This window comes from Teleopsis dalmanni, chromosome X, assembly GCF_002237135.1.
Source record: "Teleopsis dalmanni isolate 2A chromosome X, ASM223713v2, whole genome shotgun sequence".
Lineage (NCBI taxonomy): Eukaryota > Metazoa > Arthropoda > Insecta > Diptera > Diopsidae > Teleopsis > Teleopsis dalmanni.
Window position 1 is genome coordinate 34,530,229 of NC_051848.1, and position 19,896 is coordinate 34,550,124.

Consider the following 19,896-nt stretch of genomic DNA (forward strand, 5'->3'; position numbering starts at 1 on the left):
TAAATATAATACTTGTAATAAGTATAAATAGTTTGTAAATCGCATAGATCTTTTTAATATTAGGAATTCTCCTGATGAAGGCAAAAGCCGAAATGCGTATAGAAATATGCAAAAAATTAACATTCGAAATAAATGTTAATATTCCTAAAAAAAATAAACAAAACTGACTTTAATATAGGACATAACCTTAGTGATTTATCTTCATGCGATGTTCATAAATATATATCACTCTCCGCTTTTAGGACCCCGAGGGCCAGAACCTCATTAATTTATCTTCATATGATCTTCATAAATATATATAATTGTGCGCTTTAGACACCTCGAAGGTCAGAACCTCATTAATTTATTTATCGTCATGCGATCTTTATAAACATATATCACTCTGCGCTTTCGAGATCCCGTAGATCATATCCTCATCAATTATAACTGTGCGCTTCCGTGACCGCGGAGGTCATAACCTCATCAATTTATCTTCATGTGATCTTCATGAAGATTACCGTGCGCTGTTGAAAATATGTAATCTTAAAAGACCATAACCTTAACACTTGGATTTTGCATTTTAAGTCGCTTTTAACTAACTTAACTGCACTTAGTGGCTTGAATTTCGGTGGAATAAAATTCAAGTTTTATTTATTATGTCTAATGAACTTTTAACAGTGCATGTTGCTTTTTTTTTCACTGTGAACAAATCATTTCGAACACATTTTTTCTATCATCAAATGCTCGTACAATATATATTTCACACTAGTTTCTGATATCTTTGGATATCCCCATTTACAATGATTGCTTGAACTTTTAATTGAAACTTTCTGCACTAAACACCGAATTCGTCTGGAGCCAGCTTCATTAGTGCTTATAAGGTTGTGTTTACATTGAATAAATCATCGACTTTTAGTTTTTAAACACACAAATATTCCAAATAAGCCCCTATTTTCACAGCAATTAATCATTGCATTGGTGCTACTTGGTCAAAACTAAATCGCGTCAACATTTTCATTAAGATTTGTTCTTGACAATCTTATTTTAAACCGATTATTAAAACGATTTGAGTAAGAAACAATCTAACTGGTTTTAAGATTTCCATAAAATCTGTGATTAAAATAACTGCTTTAAAATAAACGAAGACAAATATGTTTCATACAAAAAACTGTGTAACCCAGTAAAATAGAATGTACCATATTCTTAAACACCAACTAAAAGCGAGTACACTGAACAACGATCAGTTGACATCGTTTTGAGCAGACATTGTAGCTACTTTACTAGATTCTTTCTTGACGTGTTCTGCAATACAAGAATATTGAACCCTTCACACATAATAACGAACGTTTACATAAAGTTTGTCATCAAGTTTGTGCCCAGTTAAAGAAATAAGGAGCATTTTATTTAATATGTTAAGGGTACTCATCTAAACTGATAAATGCCTTATAAAGCTTATAAACGTATAAATTTATCTGCTTGGTAAATAAAGTGTCAAAATTTGTATGAAAAATCGTTTACACAAACTTGATAAATTTACACGAAAATTTTACCGAATAAATTTATATCGCGTAAATTTATATGTTGTGAATGTAGAGTTGCAAGTCATTTACAGTAATATCTATGTAAATACTTTTTAGTTTGGACTTTTCGGTCAATTTCAACATTTTATTCTTCACTTTATTGATAGCGACACAGCTGATCAATAAAGTTTGCACAAATATGTTAACTTACAACCGCTGAGCATTGAATTTTGTGCTATCATAATTATTGCTATTATAAATAGTGCTGCTATACAGCAGATTGATAAATTTACACAAATATTATGTGCGTTCATATAACCGTGTATGTAAACGCATAAAATTATACATTTAATAAATTTATATGCTTAGCTGAGTACTCCTATTATATAAATTATATATATATATATATATATATATATATATATATATATATATATATATATATATATATATATATATTAATGAATGCCTTAAAGTATTTGAACATTACGATATTCGTGCAGCTCAAGTTAGCTGAAATTCTAACAAATAGATCTAACACTTTAAATGTTTAAAAGTTTTTAAGACGTTCGAAATGTTCAAACTGCTAAATTTGTTCCAGCACTATTAGCTTTTCGAAAATTCTTGAGCAGATCGCAATACACGAAGTAAATGCTTGAACACAAGCACATTCGAACAACAAAATCCTCAAATCTATCTTCAGTTCGTATATTATTTGTAGGCCTTATATCGATATATATGTACTTTACATACATATATCAACAAAATCAATGAGCACAGAAAGGCTATCGGTTTTTCAGGCAATTACTTGAATTAGTTATACTATTAATGTATGTATTTGTAGATAAAAGATAGAAGTTAAGCATTTTTTTAAAATGATACACATTATTTATGTCCATCTGTGTTGCTATAGTGATGACATAACTATAGTTTCAAGAACCATAGGCACTGAACTGAATAAATCTATACAATTCTCTACTAAAAGTAGAGAGGTTTGACTTTATTTTAATAAGAATAAAATAAGTTTATGCTTAGAAAAATTACATTACAAAAATTTAGCAACCTAAACAAAGAAGACATAATATTGCATATATCGAAATACCTGGAAATAAACTTCCCTAATAGTGACGACTACAATTGCTGAATAAATCGAAACTCTAATAAACTCTACAGATATAAAAAACAGAATTGAGCAACAAAATTGCAAATACACCTTACGATTAATCGCTTAGTTTTAAAAACTCTATAGACTTGATATCCCTAATAGAGCAATAATAATAGTCCGCAAATACATCGAGCCATTGTTTGTCCAGTTTTAAAATATATACTGAAAAACAATTCGATACTAAAAAACCAATTACATTTAACAGTAACGCATGGAGACAAATTTTATTCTCCATTAGAAATGATGACGGAATGTATACATCATGAAGAGTACAAACATGGGCTTGACTAACATATATCTTACACAGACCGGCTTATATTAGAATCAATTAATTTATGTGAGAATATTACATATAACATGTTGTGTATTGGTCGCTTTCATGGTAATATGTATTGGTTATATATGACCAAAAAAAAAATATATTATAATTCAAAACAAGACCAATCCCGCCATCAGTTTTTACCTGTCACCCCCAAGAACAAAAATCCTACCTACCTAAATTAAAAAATTAAATTGCTAGATGCTTTTAATATAAGAAATTCTTCTGATGAAGACAAATACGGATTTGCCGAAACACTTGTAGAGATATATAAACATAACATTCGATATAAAAGTTTAAAATATCAAAAAACAAAAACCGCATTTATTATAATTCTCACTATCTAAAATTTTTAAAATTTATAAATAGCAATCACATGTACTATGAATGTGTGAATATTAATATATATATTTTTTTCCCTTGTGCAATTTGTCATCTCCTCATCACTACTATACATTATTGACATTGATGTGGCCTTTATAATGATGTCCATTATATTTCTTCGATTTCGTTAACAAATTATTAAATTTCTCTTTATTTATAATTTTTAAGATTTTTATGCAAGAATCGAATATATTGTGGAGACGTTAATATAGTTTTTAAGACACTTTTTCTTACCCCTTGTAAGTCGTATTGATGGTGCAATCCGCAATTTTTAAAATAAGACAAATTGAGTTTCAACATCAAAAGTGATTCTGTAATATATATTTATTTTTTAAACTATTATTATTATTATTATTTATTATTTATTATTGATTCAAAAAAATTCATACAGCATTTACAAAAATTTATAGAATTTTACTTAAAATCGAAATTGACAATAACATATGTGTTGTGTGTCAGACCCTGTATTATTAGTTAGTTACTTACGAAACGAAAAGGTCATTGCATTAAAACAATATCTAGATATTGTCATAATGGAATATCACTCTAATAGGGAAGGGGGTGCTTCCCCTTATATGTCCTTGACTACACTTGTGTCTAGAACTTTATATCATATCTTTTATATTATAACTATTATAGTGAAGATGCTTTATTATGAGTTTTCATTTGACAAACATTTATTAAAATATATTAGCGATATTCTGTCTGTCTTGCAAACTCATTGCAAGGTGCACGAAATGCAAGAAGTATGAAGAATGTTATATGCAAGAGTGAGAGAGTACTTCTGTTGCAAAATTGCACATCAAAATGAAACAGCTGTTCTTACAACATACCATATTCACATGAAAAACAACAGATATCAAAACAGCTGTTTTTTTTTCGTTTTTTGTTTCGTTGCAAGCATATATACAAAGGTTTAGGTATAGCAAGATTGCAAACAATTGCAAGAAAATTTGTGCGTGTATTTTATTGTTGTCCATTGCAAGCTTGCGCAATATGTGCAATCTGTGCACCTAGCAATGATTTTGCAAGACAAAGTGAATAATCCAATTAAATAGTTTTGTGCGAAGAGTACTTTAACTTCGTCATTGCCCAACATTTCTCATTTTATTAACGAGTTTTGCCGTTTGCGCACATATCACAGCTCTTATTAAACGTTTTGTTCATAAAATGTTATCGTAAATGACTTTGAACTAGAATGTAATTTTAAATACTTTTAATTGCCTTCGTTTTTCTAAAGAATAAGTAAATTATAAGTAAATATGTTCATATAAATACCCGTATATGATAAGTGTATACCGACTGGGTTACAGTTTAATCAATAACACTCCGATTAGAAACGTTCTAGATATGTGCAGATTAAAGCCTTCATGCAAAATTGTTTATATAAAAAAAACTGTTAATGCTAGCTTAAAAGCCTTAAACTATGCTTACTTTAATTATTGTTCTACAATTAAATAAATAAAGTCTTCGTATAGTAAAAATTCTAATAACGTGATAGTAATTATTTAAGCAGAAAGTGATTAGGTGACTGCAGTTTTCAAACCAAGAACTTGTCGACCCGTTTTACGATTATAGAACGTATTTACAATACTTAAAGTTAAAGATTGATTAATTAGCTTAAATATATTCGAATATTTAATGAAAAGAGAAACCATAACATTGCGTTTCTTTCGTATCTGCTGTGTAATTTATTTATAACAATAAATTTGAGAAACAAAAAATAATTAAAAAAACTGAATTAACGCTTACAAAATAAATAAATTATTAATAATAATAAATTATTAATAATATTAATAAATAAATTATTTAGAATTATTATTAAAATATAATTATGTTGAAGCTGTTTTGCGCCAGTGCACTTAAGCACTTATACTCTTTTTTAACTCGAGGTTTCTTCAAAACCCCTCTCTACACCTTGACTATATTATTGTTTATCACTTCATCAGACTAAGCAATAATTGACCTTAGATCTGCATACCTTCCCGAGGAGCCTGTAACCATTCTGAGATTTGATAACGCGGTGTTGGTAAGTCTGTCAGATTTCGCAAATAATTTCAGGGCTCTATCCTTTATGTATTTTTTTATGGGATAAATCTTGATGTCCCTGAGGATGTCATTCGTCCTAATGTACCATGGAACTTTGAAATGTCTTCTCAGAGGCTGGCTTTGTGCAATTTCTAACTGGTGAATAGTAGTGTTTGAAGCTTTGATAAACGCTGCACAACCATATAGAAGTGACGGACGAATTATTTGGTTATATATCAACTTCCTGTTCTGAGCATTGAGATTATCATTTCTAAATACCGGTTGGAGGTAATGAAGAATTTTGGCACAGCTAATTCTTTGCAATTGAACATGTTTAAGCCATGTGAATCGTTTGCCGAGGTATTTAACGCTATCCTCCCAGTTTATCACCATATCACCCACTCTCACACTCGACGGATTCTGTCTCCACTTACGCCTTAGTTTTTTCATTATTGATTTTTATTTTCCATTTCTGAAAATACTCCAGAATGAGGTTGAGAGCACATTTATCTGAGTATAGCATACACGTATCGTCAGCATATAACGCCAGAGTCGAGGGACCTAACATTGGAGTATCAGATGTATAAATGTTGTAGAGGGGAGAGGAAAGTGGCGATCTCTGCTTCTATAGATCAGACTGACGAGTGAGCGCTGTTGATTTTCGTGCGAAAGGACCTCCCACGTAGGAAGCTACCGATGATCTTAGTTAGTCTGCCTGGAACACTTAAATTAGAAATTAGAAATAGAAGTAGAATAAATAATTTTGAAACTGAATTTAAATTTTAAAAAAAAAATCCCAGTAGGCGAACATTTTAAATATATTGAAGCATAAATTAAAAAATAAAAATTTTATTTCATTCAAAACATCAGCAGAAAATATATTGATTAAAAATTTCGTATTCGGCAAAAAATTTACTAAAATGGAACATAGATTTTGGTCTCCAATATTGTTGAAAGGTACTAGGTATGAAGCAGCGCGTAAGCAGGAACTGTTAAATTGCTTATATGGAATAAGTAAAAAGTGTGAAAATAACCAGAACCCACAAACTGGAAGTATCTTTATTGGTAAGACCAAGTCTTCAACTGCAGAGAAGTTTCTTTGCAGCTCCATTAATTCACCTGAAGCTAAATCGAGTTATATGGTCTCAACTACTGGAAGTACACAATGTCAAAAAAACCATAACCAAGAAACTAAATGTATGATTTGTGGAAAGACCAAATCTTCAACTGCAGACAAGGTTAATAGTGGATTAGTTACTTTAGGCGTAGCGAAATCGAGTTGCTTAGTCGCTGTTACTGAGAGGGACATAGGTAAAAAGCGTAATAAGAAAACTGAAACGGAAATTGACAACTTGAACGATGTTCCAACATCCACCTGTGTAAACAAGGCTTCCTTTGGTTTAGTAATGTCACGTGGGGAGAGTTGCATTGTCAGTACCGCAACTGAAATGAAACCTGGCAACAATTTAATTAACAGTACTTCTCAAGATGTCGTTAATAATTTAACATTCCATCGTCTTTTTATCAACTTAGAAGCGTTCTCTGCCAGATATACATCATATATCAATGCAGTCAGCACATCCTGCCGATTGGGCTTAAGTGAATTGACAAGAATGGTTAAGGTTCCAATACTAGTTGGTTACATGCGCACAAGAAATTTTTTCGTATTGATTGAAAGGTGTTATCAAAATCTAATCAACCATCTTGTTCAAGAAATAGAAAATTATCTTTTAGACGCTATATCAAATATGAATGACTAAAATATAATATCGAAATCAATTTTTATTTGGAAACAAATTAAAAGTTTCAGTTAACCAAAAGTTACTTATCTGAACTCTTAATTTTTTTCTGATCAAAAATCGATTATGGTCGATAGCTAAATCATGGTACCTTGAAGAATATTTCAATCCACTTTATAAACTCTACAAATAAAATAAATAAAAAAAAATGATATCCGGTGCGCTTATTCTTCTTATACACTGTTGTACCTTTATAGTTAAGCAGTGCCAACTCAAATAATCTTCCCCATTTTTGAGAAGTTACTAAAATTTTTCTTCAATAAGAAAATAGTTCAGACTCTTCTTCGTCTCTTTAAATTATGGTTGCTTTCAAATCATTTTGACACTAGGACACACTGTGATGATTGGGTTAGTACTGATATTGAGGTATTGATAGTATCACATCTGTAACAATAAGTAAAAATTTTTAAACTTTTACTTTTGCTTATGAATAGGGAACAAAACATTGATTAGTAAAAACTAGACAAATTTAAAAAAAAAACAAATTGAAATTGTTTCGATTTTCATCGATTTACTTCACCCATTTTTCTCCTAGCATCATTCAACGATAAACTCTATTTTAAAAGTCGTTTAAGAACTGAGTCAAATGCCTCTCACAGCCTATTCACACCAGCAGATATTCCAAAATGAATTTTTATTAACGATAAATGTCAATTATTTTTTTGGTGGGTGAATGTCAATTTCGTAATACATATCTCTTTATTTTTGGCGGCATACGAAACATGTATCCCATACATAACGTTTCCATTATGAAACACAATATCATTTCATCATTTATATTCTTTCTTAATCTTTTCCTTTAACCGCAATTATGAACATTTTCTCTATTACATGTTTGTACTTAGATCATTAGGAATGTTTCTTTTAGGTTCACAGATAAATATACATTCGGTGGAAAAATTATTCCACTGAAAATTTATTATGTCGCCTTTAAAGTAGGACCTATCGAGTGCAATACAACTATGATTAGCACAATCCTTCATATACTTTTTGTAATCACAGTTTTGAGATTAAAAAAGAGTTATACCGAGTAATATTAGGTTCATCATTACTGATAATGGTGTCTCGGAACCTTTCTGTGTATTAGGACATATTACCCTCCTTTCTCTCATAAAAATGAAGGAGAACCAGAACAAAAATGATAACTGAAATAATCTACAAGGATTAACACAATCCAAATTATTTATTGGTACATATAACAATAAGAGATACTAGTATCGTATGAAATACTTGGAATCATCACCGGAATCTAAACAGGACACTGTAAACTAAAATACTACCTTACAAGAATGGATATATATACGAATGCAAACTGTAGATTCTGCGAAGAGAATGAACAGTCAGTCACATATGCGCTGTTAAAATGTCCTGCGCTAATACATATACGGAATGGACTCATGGGAATGTGTACTCTTACGAAAGAGACAATAAAACTCTGTAAACTAGGTTCTGTACTACTTTTTATCGAAAGCAACAGTGCTTAAAGCCTTACTTTAAACCCAGAAGATGACAAATAGACTACATAATCGCAGTGCCATATCTCACTGAGCTTTACGCGGAAAGTAAAAGATCTCAACTATCAGACTGTGAAAGATCTCCGGATGATTTGTAAATTTATCTATGTTAGGAGTGATTATGTCTATTTAAATATGGATTAGGAGTCTTTGAGTGTATATTTTATGACGTGGATTGCTGTATTCGCGATTCAACAACAAAATTGAAATTGAAATACTGAGACGCACACGCTTCCACAGGCTTATAAGTAACAGTTGTCAATGGTTTAAATATGGACGCAGTCTTACCATAAGCTCGAAAGCAATAGCAGTTTGAAGTTAGTAGATATTCAATTAGGTCACCTAGCTTTTTACAATTTTAGTCTTATTTTATGAGATATTTTATTTTTATTTAAATTATAAGTAAATGCAATCACTTATAAGTGCCATATTTTATCGTTTTGCATGTTATAGTGCACTAAAAACAAACAGGCAAAGATTGTGTTGAAATAAATATGAAAGGAACATGTAAATTATTTATACAATCTCTTATACTAGAGATTTCAAAACTTAACTTAAGTGCTTCGAAACGTGACCCAACAAAAAAGCCGAAAACGTGATAGTCTTCTCGAAAAAAATTGCAACTGCTCTAATCAACAAAAGCTTTTCAATGCAACTAACGAGTTTGACTATTTAAGGTTGTAAATATGCAACAATTGCAATTATGGAAAATATGAAGATAAAAAAACCAAGTTGGAGCACAAGTCAACTAAGTGATTTGTCACACTTTGAAATCGACACAAACTCAGATTTGCTAATCATTTTCCAAACGATACCTAAATGGAAACCTAAATTGGGCCACATAAAAAGTTAAGTACTTTGTTTTGGGAGCTCTGCGAACTGATGGCTCCGATAACACTTAACCTTTAATATTTCAATTAATTTAACACTGCAAAACTTTAAAGCCATCATATTTGAAGAAAACTACTTAACTATCAGTTACCCAAATTTTATAGTCACCTTGCTGTATGCAGTGAACGATATAAGAAACGATCGTTATCTCAGGTTTTTAAAGTCGTTTGAAGCGTATTTCAAGTAAATTTCAAATACTTAAAATTAAACAATCACGGCCATTTGAAAAGTTTTTAATAAGAGATATAAGCAAATGCATGCATTCCTAAATTAAGGAATACAGACCCCTTTCCCCCGTGACAATATAATTTACAGATATCACACTGCAAAAACACCAGTTGACTTTACCATAACCAGTTGATTTTAATAAGAGATATAAGCAAATGCATGCATTCCTGGAGAATTCAGGAAAAGATTAAGGAATACATCCCCCTTTCCCCCGTGACAACATGACTTAAAGATATCACACTGCAAAAACACCAGTTGATTTTACCATAACCAGTTGATTTTAATAAGAGATATAAGCAAATGCATGCATTCCTATAGAATTCAGGAAAAGATTAAGGAATACATTCCCCTTTCCCCTATGACAATATGATTTACAGATATCGCACTGCAAAAACACCAGTTGACAGAGTTCTGGCCATACAAGTGAGCGACTGATAAGCAGTTCGTAGTTACAAAATATAATTTAAGTTATACGAAAAATCTTGATCTATATATTCTGTTGTATATACTCTGGAAATTCTTTCTTGGATATTCATACAACATTCATGGTTACCGACTGCTTTCAATACTTTACAAGGTCCATTATGTTTGACATAACTCTCTTATGTGATCAACCAATGGCTCCATGCTGACAGCAAGAGAAGACTTTATTTTGAAGTTAGTAAAAAAATATTTTTCACGGTTTTGTGATTTTAATTACAACTTGTCACTGTGAAGACCATCACACTTAAAATTACGTGTTACTCGAACTCGTCACTGAGCTTCCTGCAACCAAACTCCGTTGAAAAAACTCACTAACAACCTCAGTACAGCCCAACTCCGTTATGGTTTGTTCATCGGCACGTCCGTCCGTGCCACATTTACTTTGTTAATTGAAATGGTAGTGAAGGCACTTCCAAATGCATGTGGTAATTTAGTGTCACAAACCCAGGATGGTTGGGATGGTTGGTTGGGAAAGAGAAGTGCAAGCAATAATAGGAAAAGACACAATGAAAATGGAAAGACTTTTGGAATAAATTTTACTTTTACTTTTTTTTATTGAATCCATAATTTATATGCAATAGAATTATTTCATATCCAAAAAATATTTTTCTAAAGATTTGAGAGCTCTCAAGTGTAACTGCATGTGTGACATAAATGTGATTTATAACTTTTTTTAATTTTTTTTTTACAAAATTGCAAAAATATATAGGCGGAAGTCAAAAGTATTACTCAATGTACGAATAATCGCCAAATATTTGTTTGGAGATATGCTTAATCGTTACAGATGCTAAATCTGTCTCACATATTTAATAAAAATGAAATTTTTTAAAAGTAGTAACTTTACTCAAGACACTCTTCCCATATTATATTATTATATATAAAAATAAAATTTTGTTGTTCCGTTCTCTAAGCTATTACACTTGTCCGATTTGGAACGCCCACTTTATTTTCTGTCTGTCAACGCACATTTTATTCCCTATAATTTGCTTTCCTCACTTCAGTGGCTTTTTATAGGCCCATTTCAACCATTACAATTACGTGCCTAGTAGTTGATAAAGGTCTATTGACTAATCTACTAAATATGCTTGAATAGCACACTTCACTGTACAAGACTGTACCGCCCACTTAACTCGATCTCAAAATGCGAAAAAAAATTTACTTTCGTTTTCATCTTCCATTGGCGAAACGTACTTGAAATGCAATTTATGCGGAAAAACGCTTTTCTTTTTATTGTTGTTAAACTGTGTTTATTGTTATTATTGTTTACAAGTTAAGTTTTAATTTTAAGAAATGAGCTAGTCAAGAAAATTGTATTAATTCACATTACTTTACTCTTTTTCTTTCCATTTATGAACGCAGACAGTCGTTACGCCATGGCGTTGCCCTAAACATACACAATCCGATGACATTGTACCAAGGCGGGTTCAGCAGACATCGTGAAACGGTATTCATAGTTCATGGATTCAATGGCACAGCCATTGACAAACACCTGCAGTATCTGAGGGATGGTTAGTGTTACAGAGCACAAAATTTTATCACAATAACACAGAAAAGTATCAATAATTCAAAAAGTATTAAATATTCTTGACTTCCTTAACAGTTTGGAATGACTCTAATACAGTTTCATTACTCATTTTAGAAGATTGCAATATTAAAACAGTAAACAGTAAAGATACTAATTATGTCCGTAGAGTTTTACAACCTTCCACTCTTCTTTTTTAACTATTACAGGTTCATGTTGCGAGTATGTTCGACGACGAGTATAGCTAAAGAAAATTAGAGCTATTCTTAGAACATTAGAACTTTCAAGTAACATCGTGTTTTAGAAAAGTGGTAAAAACCTTATAACAATACATGAAGCGTAAAAATAATAACAAAAAAAATAAAAGATTGTACTTAAAATACTTATCAGAACAAAATTTAGATATGATTTATATTGCATCTATATAAAGTTGTACCATAAACACCTATTATGATATTCTTTACTTTATTTAAAATAATATCCCAAAATAATATCCCAAACCTACCTGGAGTACGGACTCCAATTTACATGGTAAATGGAGTGTGATTTTGCCCGTTAGGTGTCCAAGAATTGAAGAGACCCCATGACAGGTTTCACCAACAACATGATATTGACACCGTAACACTATTTCTTGACCATAATTCAACACATTATATGTTAAACTAACAAATAAGAAAAATATTAAAACTGCAACATAGTCCATTAGGTTACATTATTTTTCTTAAAAAAATAATATTTGAATGCCCAAAAAACATTTCAAGAACTTAGGTAAATAAAACACCTAAACCAGAACGTTTAATTATTTCCTAAACCAGAACGTTATCAATATAAAGAATAGTTATATTTAATATATTAATAACACATAACTAAAGTATATGTATCAAGTAATTAATAATTTTAAGTATAACTATATGTAAGCAAATGGATCACAATTTAAAAATAGTAGGGCTGGGCGGAATAGCAATTTAAAAATAGTAGGGCTGGGCGGGGTTAAATATCAGAAGATTGAACAAATAAATTTCCCTGCGACTCTAACGGAATTCTCTACTAAATAATTCTTTAGTCCGAAATATGTGATATGGAAATATATGTGAAAGAACCCTTTTAAGAAGTATGAAAAGAACCCACATTTACGTACTATCAGAAAGTTAAACTCCTTTAAGATTCCTCCAATCAGTAATGCAATCAACAATTATCTAGTATGTTATGGAATACTATAGTTTCTCAGAGCATGTAGGACACTAAGGTATTAAAATGACTGACGACCTACTTATACGTCGTGTGAACATGTCTCTAATTACTTCTGAGTCTTACTGTAAATTCACAAGCCACTATATGACATTGAATTCACTCATTCTTTTAAACGACTCACTGCCACCACCATTCCCCACATGGATTACAAGAACAACATCTACTTATGTTCCCACACATCAGTTTTTGAAGTTATAAATTATACTACAATATAATATTCTTGTGGAATATTTAGACCTATCTTTTTTGGAGACCAGTAATAGTAGCGCTTTTATTTAAAAAAAAATGTATTTTAAATTATTGAGACTGAGACTTTACTGTACACATCAAAAAAGAAAAACTGTAAAGTTAAATCATTTTATAAATAATTTATTTATATGAATAGTTTTAAATTATATGTTTATGTTCACAACATTAATATTTACTTTTATTATTTATTCACTCAAATTTTTAGCTTATATCTCACGTGACTTCAACGTCATCACCGTGGATTGGAGGCCATTAACTCGATATCCGTGTTATCTGCACGCGCTAGTGAACACCAGATTAACGGCACAATGCACAGCGCAGGTAAATCTTACTAACTCTAAAAATAAATAAATATATTAGGAATACTAAATAAAATACTAATAAAAAAATATAGTTGAAAATTTGTTAATTATTTGTAATAATATTAAATTGAACAAATTTAAAACAAAGCAGCAAAAAACTTGGATAAATCCCAAATAAACTATTACATACTATTATTGTATATACCATAATTATCCAAAAAATATGTTAAACGGTAGTAAAATTAATAGGTTTCCGAAGCATGGCCATAGATGAAAGGGGTTTATAGAGCGGTTACTCCACCCATTCAAATTTTGACAGAAGTAATATTTGTTATAGAAAAACAGGCCAGAAGTAGTAGTTGTTTCTCTCTAAATATGATGGATCGATTGGGAAGATGTGGATATGTTTATATCTACACCTTAATATCTTTATAAACGAAATAAAGAAAATAATTCACAAAAATAAATTTAAATTACTTAAATTATTACTTGCCCCTACCTCTTATCTTGCTTCCCTATTCTCATTGAAATGTCTACATTTTTCTTACATTTTAAGGGAATACATTTAAATAAGTTTTTAAAACTATTGTTATTAAGAGAAGGGATTGTACACTGCGACCTAAAAGATTTCTTTAATGAAAGACAGTATAGAGCCTACCTTTCCTAGTCTTGAATCTTTATGATCCATGAAATACCCTACCAGGTGTTTCTTCCGCTTGTGCATCAGTGCCGAGCACTCCCCAAGCACGTGGTATGCAGTTTCACTCTCTTCTCTACAGTATCTGCAGTCTGAGTTTTATAACTATAAAATTTAATTATTCATTTAATTGAATTTTAGGCTGTCCATTTAGCTGTTTCGAGTATGGCCAAATATCCATCATCAACAGTCTTGGAATTATTTCTTATATTTAATTATTCGTAAATAATTTTTTGAAACCTCAAGTTCTAAGGGTTGAACTCATGCCCTGCCAAATTTGAAGTTCAGAGTCAGCGTTCATTTAGCCAACTGACCGAAAGCCATACCTGACTTGTATGTTCGAACTAGAGAGTTTTGTTAATTTCATGATCCAAGACCACTGATGATGGGTATTTGGCATTACTACAAATAGCTGTATAATAGTTGTAAAATTTTGTTATTGTAAAATTCGCGTCATTTATTGTTAATTTTAAGAATTTAGTTTCTTTCGTCAAAACGGACATTACAAGATATGAATATTCAGATCATGATCATTTTGATCAATTATCGCTTCAGAAATTTGTGAAAAACCATACAAAAATAAATTTCTGATTTAGCAAAAAAAAAAAAAGCATTAAGCGTGGTTGTGATATCTGATTCCAAATATACCCATCTTTAATTTGCTCATCAATGAAACACCCGAATTCGCTCACCAATAAAACTACTAAAGCTCGCAAATTAGTCCCGGTTTCACAAAATAAGAAATCTTCTCGAAAAATGCTGCACGATCAACAGTTAAGTTGAAAACATTAAGCGTGGTTGTGATATCTGATTCCAGATATGCCCGTCTTTAATTTGCTCGTCAATGAAACACCCGAATTCACTCGCCAATAAAACTACTAAAGCTCGCAAACTACTCCCGGTTTCACAAAATAAGAAATCTTCTCGAAAAATGCTGCACGATCAATTTAAACTAAAACCTTGTTAGCTTATTAAATTCTTCTACTATATGATCTATTATATAGTAAAGCACACGAATTATTTTACAAATTTAACTTTTAATTATTTTAAGGTTCAGTGAGTAAATACTTGTAAATATTTTTAACTTCCATTATTTTAAAATTTACTAAATACCCATAAATTTTTTTTGGAAAACATTATCTTCAGAAATCCACTTTTATATTCAGATTTACTCCTTTCTAACACACCATGGTGCTGAACGTGAAAGAATTACCTGTGTTGGCCATTCACTCGGCGCTCATATCTGCGGAGTGATGTCAAATCATTTGACTGTTAAACAACATCGAATCATTGGTAACTGAAAAAAATTTTTAATTTAAAATATTTATAAAAATATTTGTTTTTATTTATATATTTTCCTAATAGGCCTTGATCCTGCTCGCCCACTTATTGAACGCAAGAAGACACATTTTTATCGTTTATCACATGACGATGCTACTGTCATACAAGTAATACACACAAATGCAGGTTTTCTAGGCTTGGAAGACAATACGGGTCATTTGAATTATTGCATAAATGGTGGCCGAGTCCAGCCATATTGCACAGGACCAGCTATAAGTAAAACTTTATATAAGAAAAATTAAAAATATTTATTTAATTTTTAATACAACATTTAGGACGATATCGTTGTTCACACTTTTTAAGCATTTGTTATTTGGCCAATGCCACATTTAAGCATAAAAAGTTTTTGGGTATACCTTGTCCGAACGGCTGCATAGATATAACGGGTCCTAAGCGGTTACCAGTCTCTGGTTCAAATCCATTTGAATTAGTTAAACAAATCAGAGAGTTCCATATAGGGCATGATGCACCCGATCAGTAAGTATTAGCAAAAATTTCGTACTTTCAATTTTCATGTCTAAAATGTTTTATAATGTTAGATATGTGTATCTACTCTATATGAAGTATATGTTAACTATTACGTTAGTGAAAGCTTTTTATAATAAAATATAAGCCGAACGCTTATGGGTTGGGTAGATTAAGTTATATGACTGTCAATTAACATCGATACAATTAGAAGATTTACTGCATGAAGATTTCTGATTTTTTGCTTATGTTACAAACCATCTTCATACATCAATGAATATGAAAATAGGAAAAGATATAGAAGATAGTGTACATTTTCTTTTGATACAGCGTCTACCAAAATCTGTGGCGATCACATTTAGCTTTTTGATACTGGTTGCTATTACACTATGTCGTTTTTTAACTTCTGTAAATTTATTAAAATCAAATTTATAGTCTTAACCAATATCAAAATATGATATAGTCATAATTCTATATTCAATTGATATAAAATTGTTTTACCAATAGCCTCATTTTTTATATATATGTTACCTACATAGATCATTAAACTCTTTTCACCCAATATTTTTAATCAATAATTTTAATTACTGTGATAAAAATATGGTATATGTCCGGTCTTTGTATAATACGTATAAATACAGAATATTTAATTTTTTATTCGAAAAATATTATCTTAGTCCTTCCATGAGCATATTAAATTTTTTTTTTAATCTAATTAATATCATGTGCACCATATATACATATATATGACATGTATGATATTTAGCATGTATAGACGGCCCATCACAAAGCTAGGTTTGTTTAAATCGAGAGGTGATTAAAATATAAATATTTATAATATACTATATAATCTTTATTTTATATTTAACGAATCTTTCTTACCTTTTTTCTTACTTTTTCTTCATGTGATGTGTCTGTTTCTAATTAAATCATAATTTTTAATCTAATTTTAGCGCTGAAGGCTGCTACTGTCTGGATGTTCCATTTGTCAAACATTGTCCCTTTAGTGAAATCACGTAATCTCATCCGGTGGTATTATCTAGTTTAGTAGAGAATTTTTGCTATAAATTTAATATATAAAATTGTTGATTTAAACTAAGTTATATTTAAGCTAATATAAATAAATAATTTAAAATAGAAGAAATATTTTAAAATCTATTTTCATAAACAATTTTTAAATTCCAATATCGGAAATTAGTTTTAAATGGAACCAAACTGATGTAAACTTAAATGCAATTGTTAATATAAATTAATTATAATTAATTGTTAATAAATAAATAATTTAAAAATTGTTAAATAAATTTAGAAATATATAATTGAAAATAAATTAATTTTAATTATTGACATAACAATGAAAATATAAATCAATATAAAAAATATATATATCTTGTTTATACCGTGGTAAGCAATCTATCTGAACCTACAATAAAAAACTGAACCTCCAAAACTGAATAAAAAGCATTATAGCTTCAAATATCTGAACGCTTAATATAATAGCAAAAAAAATTTTAAAAATATGGAATTAACTTCTCCTGAAATATTTAGGAATCACTCCTAATACTACGACTATATTCCGTAACTCGCACATGAACGTAGAGCGTTTATGCTACTATAAAATTTTATGGAAACAAGTGGAAACGGTAAAATGACAAAGTGATTTAATAGTAGGAAATCGGTATGTATTTATCTATCCAATTTCTTAAAACAAAATACTATAGTGGACTCCAAAATGGACTCCAAACATGGATCGGAAAAACTGTCATTAAAATATAATATCTAACTTATATATGGTAGCATAATGTTAAGTAGTAAAATATATAGTTAATAATATTTTGTATATTTAACCAATGCCAAATGTACAAATCTTGTATTTGTAAAGAGTTCATAATTGTTCCGCATGTCTGTCTCTATGGCTGGTTAGCATGACATTTTACTAGATGACCAACACAGATATAAGAACAAATATTATTATACAATATTTATTTGTATTTATATTTACCCGGAAAAGTATTTTCTTTCCTCTGTTCATTTTATTAGAATGTCATTCTTATTTAGTTTACATTAAGCAATAACCTTATACGTTAGACATCTATTGGGGCGCCACATTGTTGATCAATAATGCCAAAAGGACTGTAATTTTAAAACCAATTTAACTTTCTTTTTAATCCATTTATATTAATACATTTCCGATCTCTTTAATATCATAAGCTTCACTTTTGTTTTATTAGTTATCAATAATATACAGAGATTTATTTTGAAGACTCCAATTTAATACAGATAATTTAATGAATATATAAGTTTTAATTGTATTCAATTATTACTTTAAATATAACAATTTTTAATTTACTTTCACATACAATTCCTGCAATGTGTTATTTGTTTTTAGTTTTAAATTGATTTCAATTTCCCTCTGTATTACCTACAATACAACTGAGAACAAATATCACTTAATTGTTGTTGCAAATTTATTGCAATACTAATCTTAGGGGGATTGAAACGCAAGGTTGTATTTTTTTCTCGCTCTAAAAGTATACTATGAAATAATTAAAAAAACACAATTTTGCTCTAAGGTTTGGCATAAAAATTCTAATTGGTTTGGGTCACTGCGACCGTATGCGAGTTCGAGTAAATTGAGGTAAAGTAAATTAAAATTTCCTAGGGATTTTTTGCTGTTCTAAAAGACAAGGTGTTTTAGTGCATATTGTTTATATTGATGTAATTGTTTATATAAAAAACTTTTTATAGAACTAATTTTAACTATAACTTCATAAAGAGGGGTGTGTTAATAACATTTTTAGTATATTTTTACAAAATCAAATAAATATTTACACGGTGTTTATTGTATTATCGATTGGGTAATTTTTTCAATTCAATTTTCATTTTCGATTAGTAAATTTCGAGCGAAATGTATAACACTCGAGATTAATTTACAACTATCTAGATATATTCCAAGAGTAGCAAAATTACCCTAAAATTAACAGCTGTCTTATATGACTTGACACATAAAGTATGATTGTCGAGAGTTAATCTACATTGAATCTAGTTTTACGAATTGAAAACGCCATTATTAATAAAGTTTCTGGCTGATATACCTTATTTGATATTTCAGACTTATTAGATTTTTTAGTAGTTGTACTTTTCCCTTTTCATATAATCTATTATTATTATTATTTTGATTTTAAACATTAAAAAATATTTTGTTTTAAATTTTAAATAAATATTGGTACAAGTTAAGGCTTTCTTATTACTTTTAGTTAATTTTTTTTCTAATTTGCTGTAATATTTTCATAAATATATTATATCAGGATTAATTACATATTTAAGGTATCAATAAAACTTAAAAATTTAAGCAACTTTAGTTTGGTAAAAAATAATACACCCGATTTAATGAATAACTTTCTTAAATTATTATGACGAAAATCTTCTGCTCGTGCAAACACAATTGCTACTTTCATGTTTTACATACATCAATTATTAACATGAAATACTAAAAAAAAAATAAAAAATATATATATAAAAGCAATTGGTTAAATATAATTGTAAAAATAAACAAAATTATCTATTTACATATTCTAGTTTGTATAAATATATAGAAATATTTCATTAAAATAATTTCAAAAAAAATAATTTATGTATTTTCCAGTTTGCGCAAATATTACAGTTTGGTGATATTTACCATTTGTATTAAATAATATAAAGCGGCAACCATAAATTTCATTAGCTCCGGAAGTGAACATTTTTACGCAAGTCTCATTGCAG

At 29.7% G+C, this 19,896-nt stretch overlaps 1 protein-coding gene across 1 annotated transcript in view; it reads left to right on the plus strand.

The window, feature by feature from the left end:
• LOC119688303 (lipase member H-A) overlaps window positions 1-17,171 on the plus strand; it is a 29,474-nt gene extending 12,303 nt beyond the window's left edge. The window contains exons 3-8 of the mRNA XM_038102982.1: window positions 11,670-11,818; window positions 13,538-13,653; window positions 15,498-15,624; window positions 15,697-15,888; window positions 15,948-16,149; window positions 17,091-17,171. Of these exons, the coding sequence (XP_037958910.1) occupies window positions 11,670-11,818; window positions 13,538-13,653; window positions 15,498-15,624; window positions 15,697-15,888; window positions 15,948-16,149; window positions 17,091-17,157 (853 nt within the window). The 3' untranslated portion in view covers window positions 17,158-17,171. The remainder of the gene's footprint in view (window positions 1-11,669; window positions 11,819-13,537; window positions 13,654-15,497; window positions 15,625-15,696; window positions 15,889-15,947; window positions 16,150-17,090) is intronic.
• The last annotated feature ends 2,725 nt before the right edge of the window (window positions 17,172-19,896 follow it).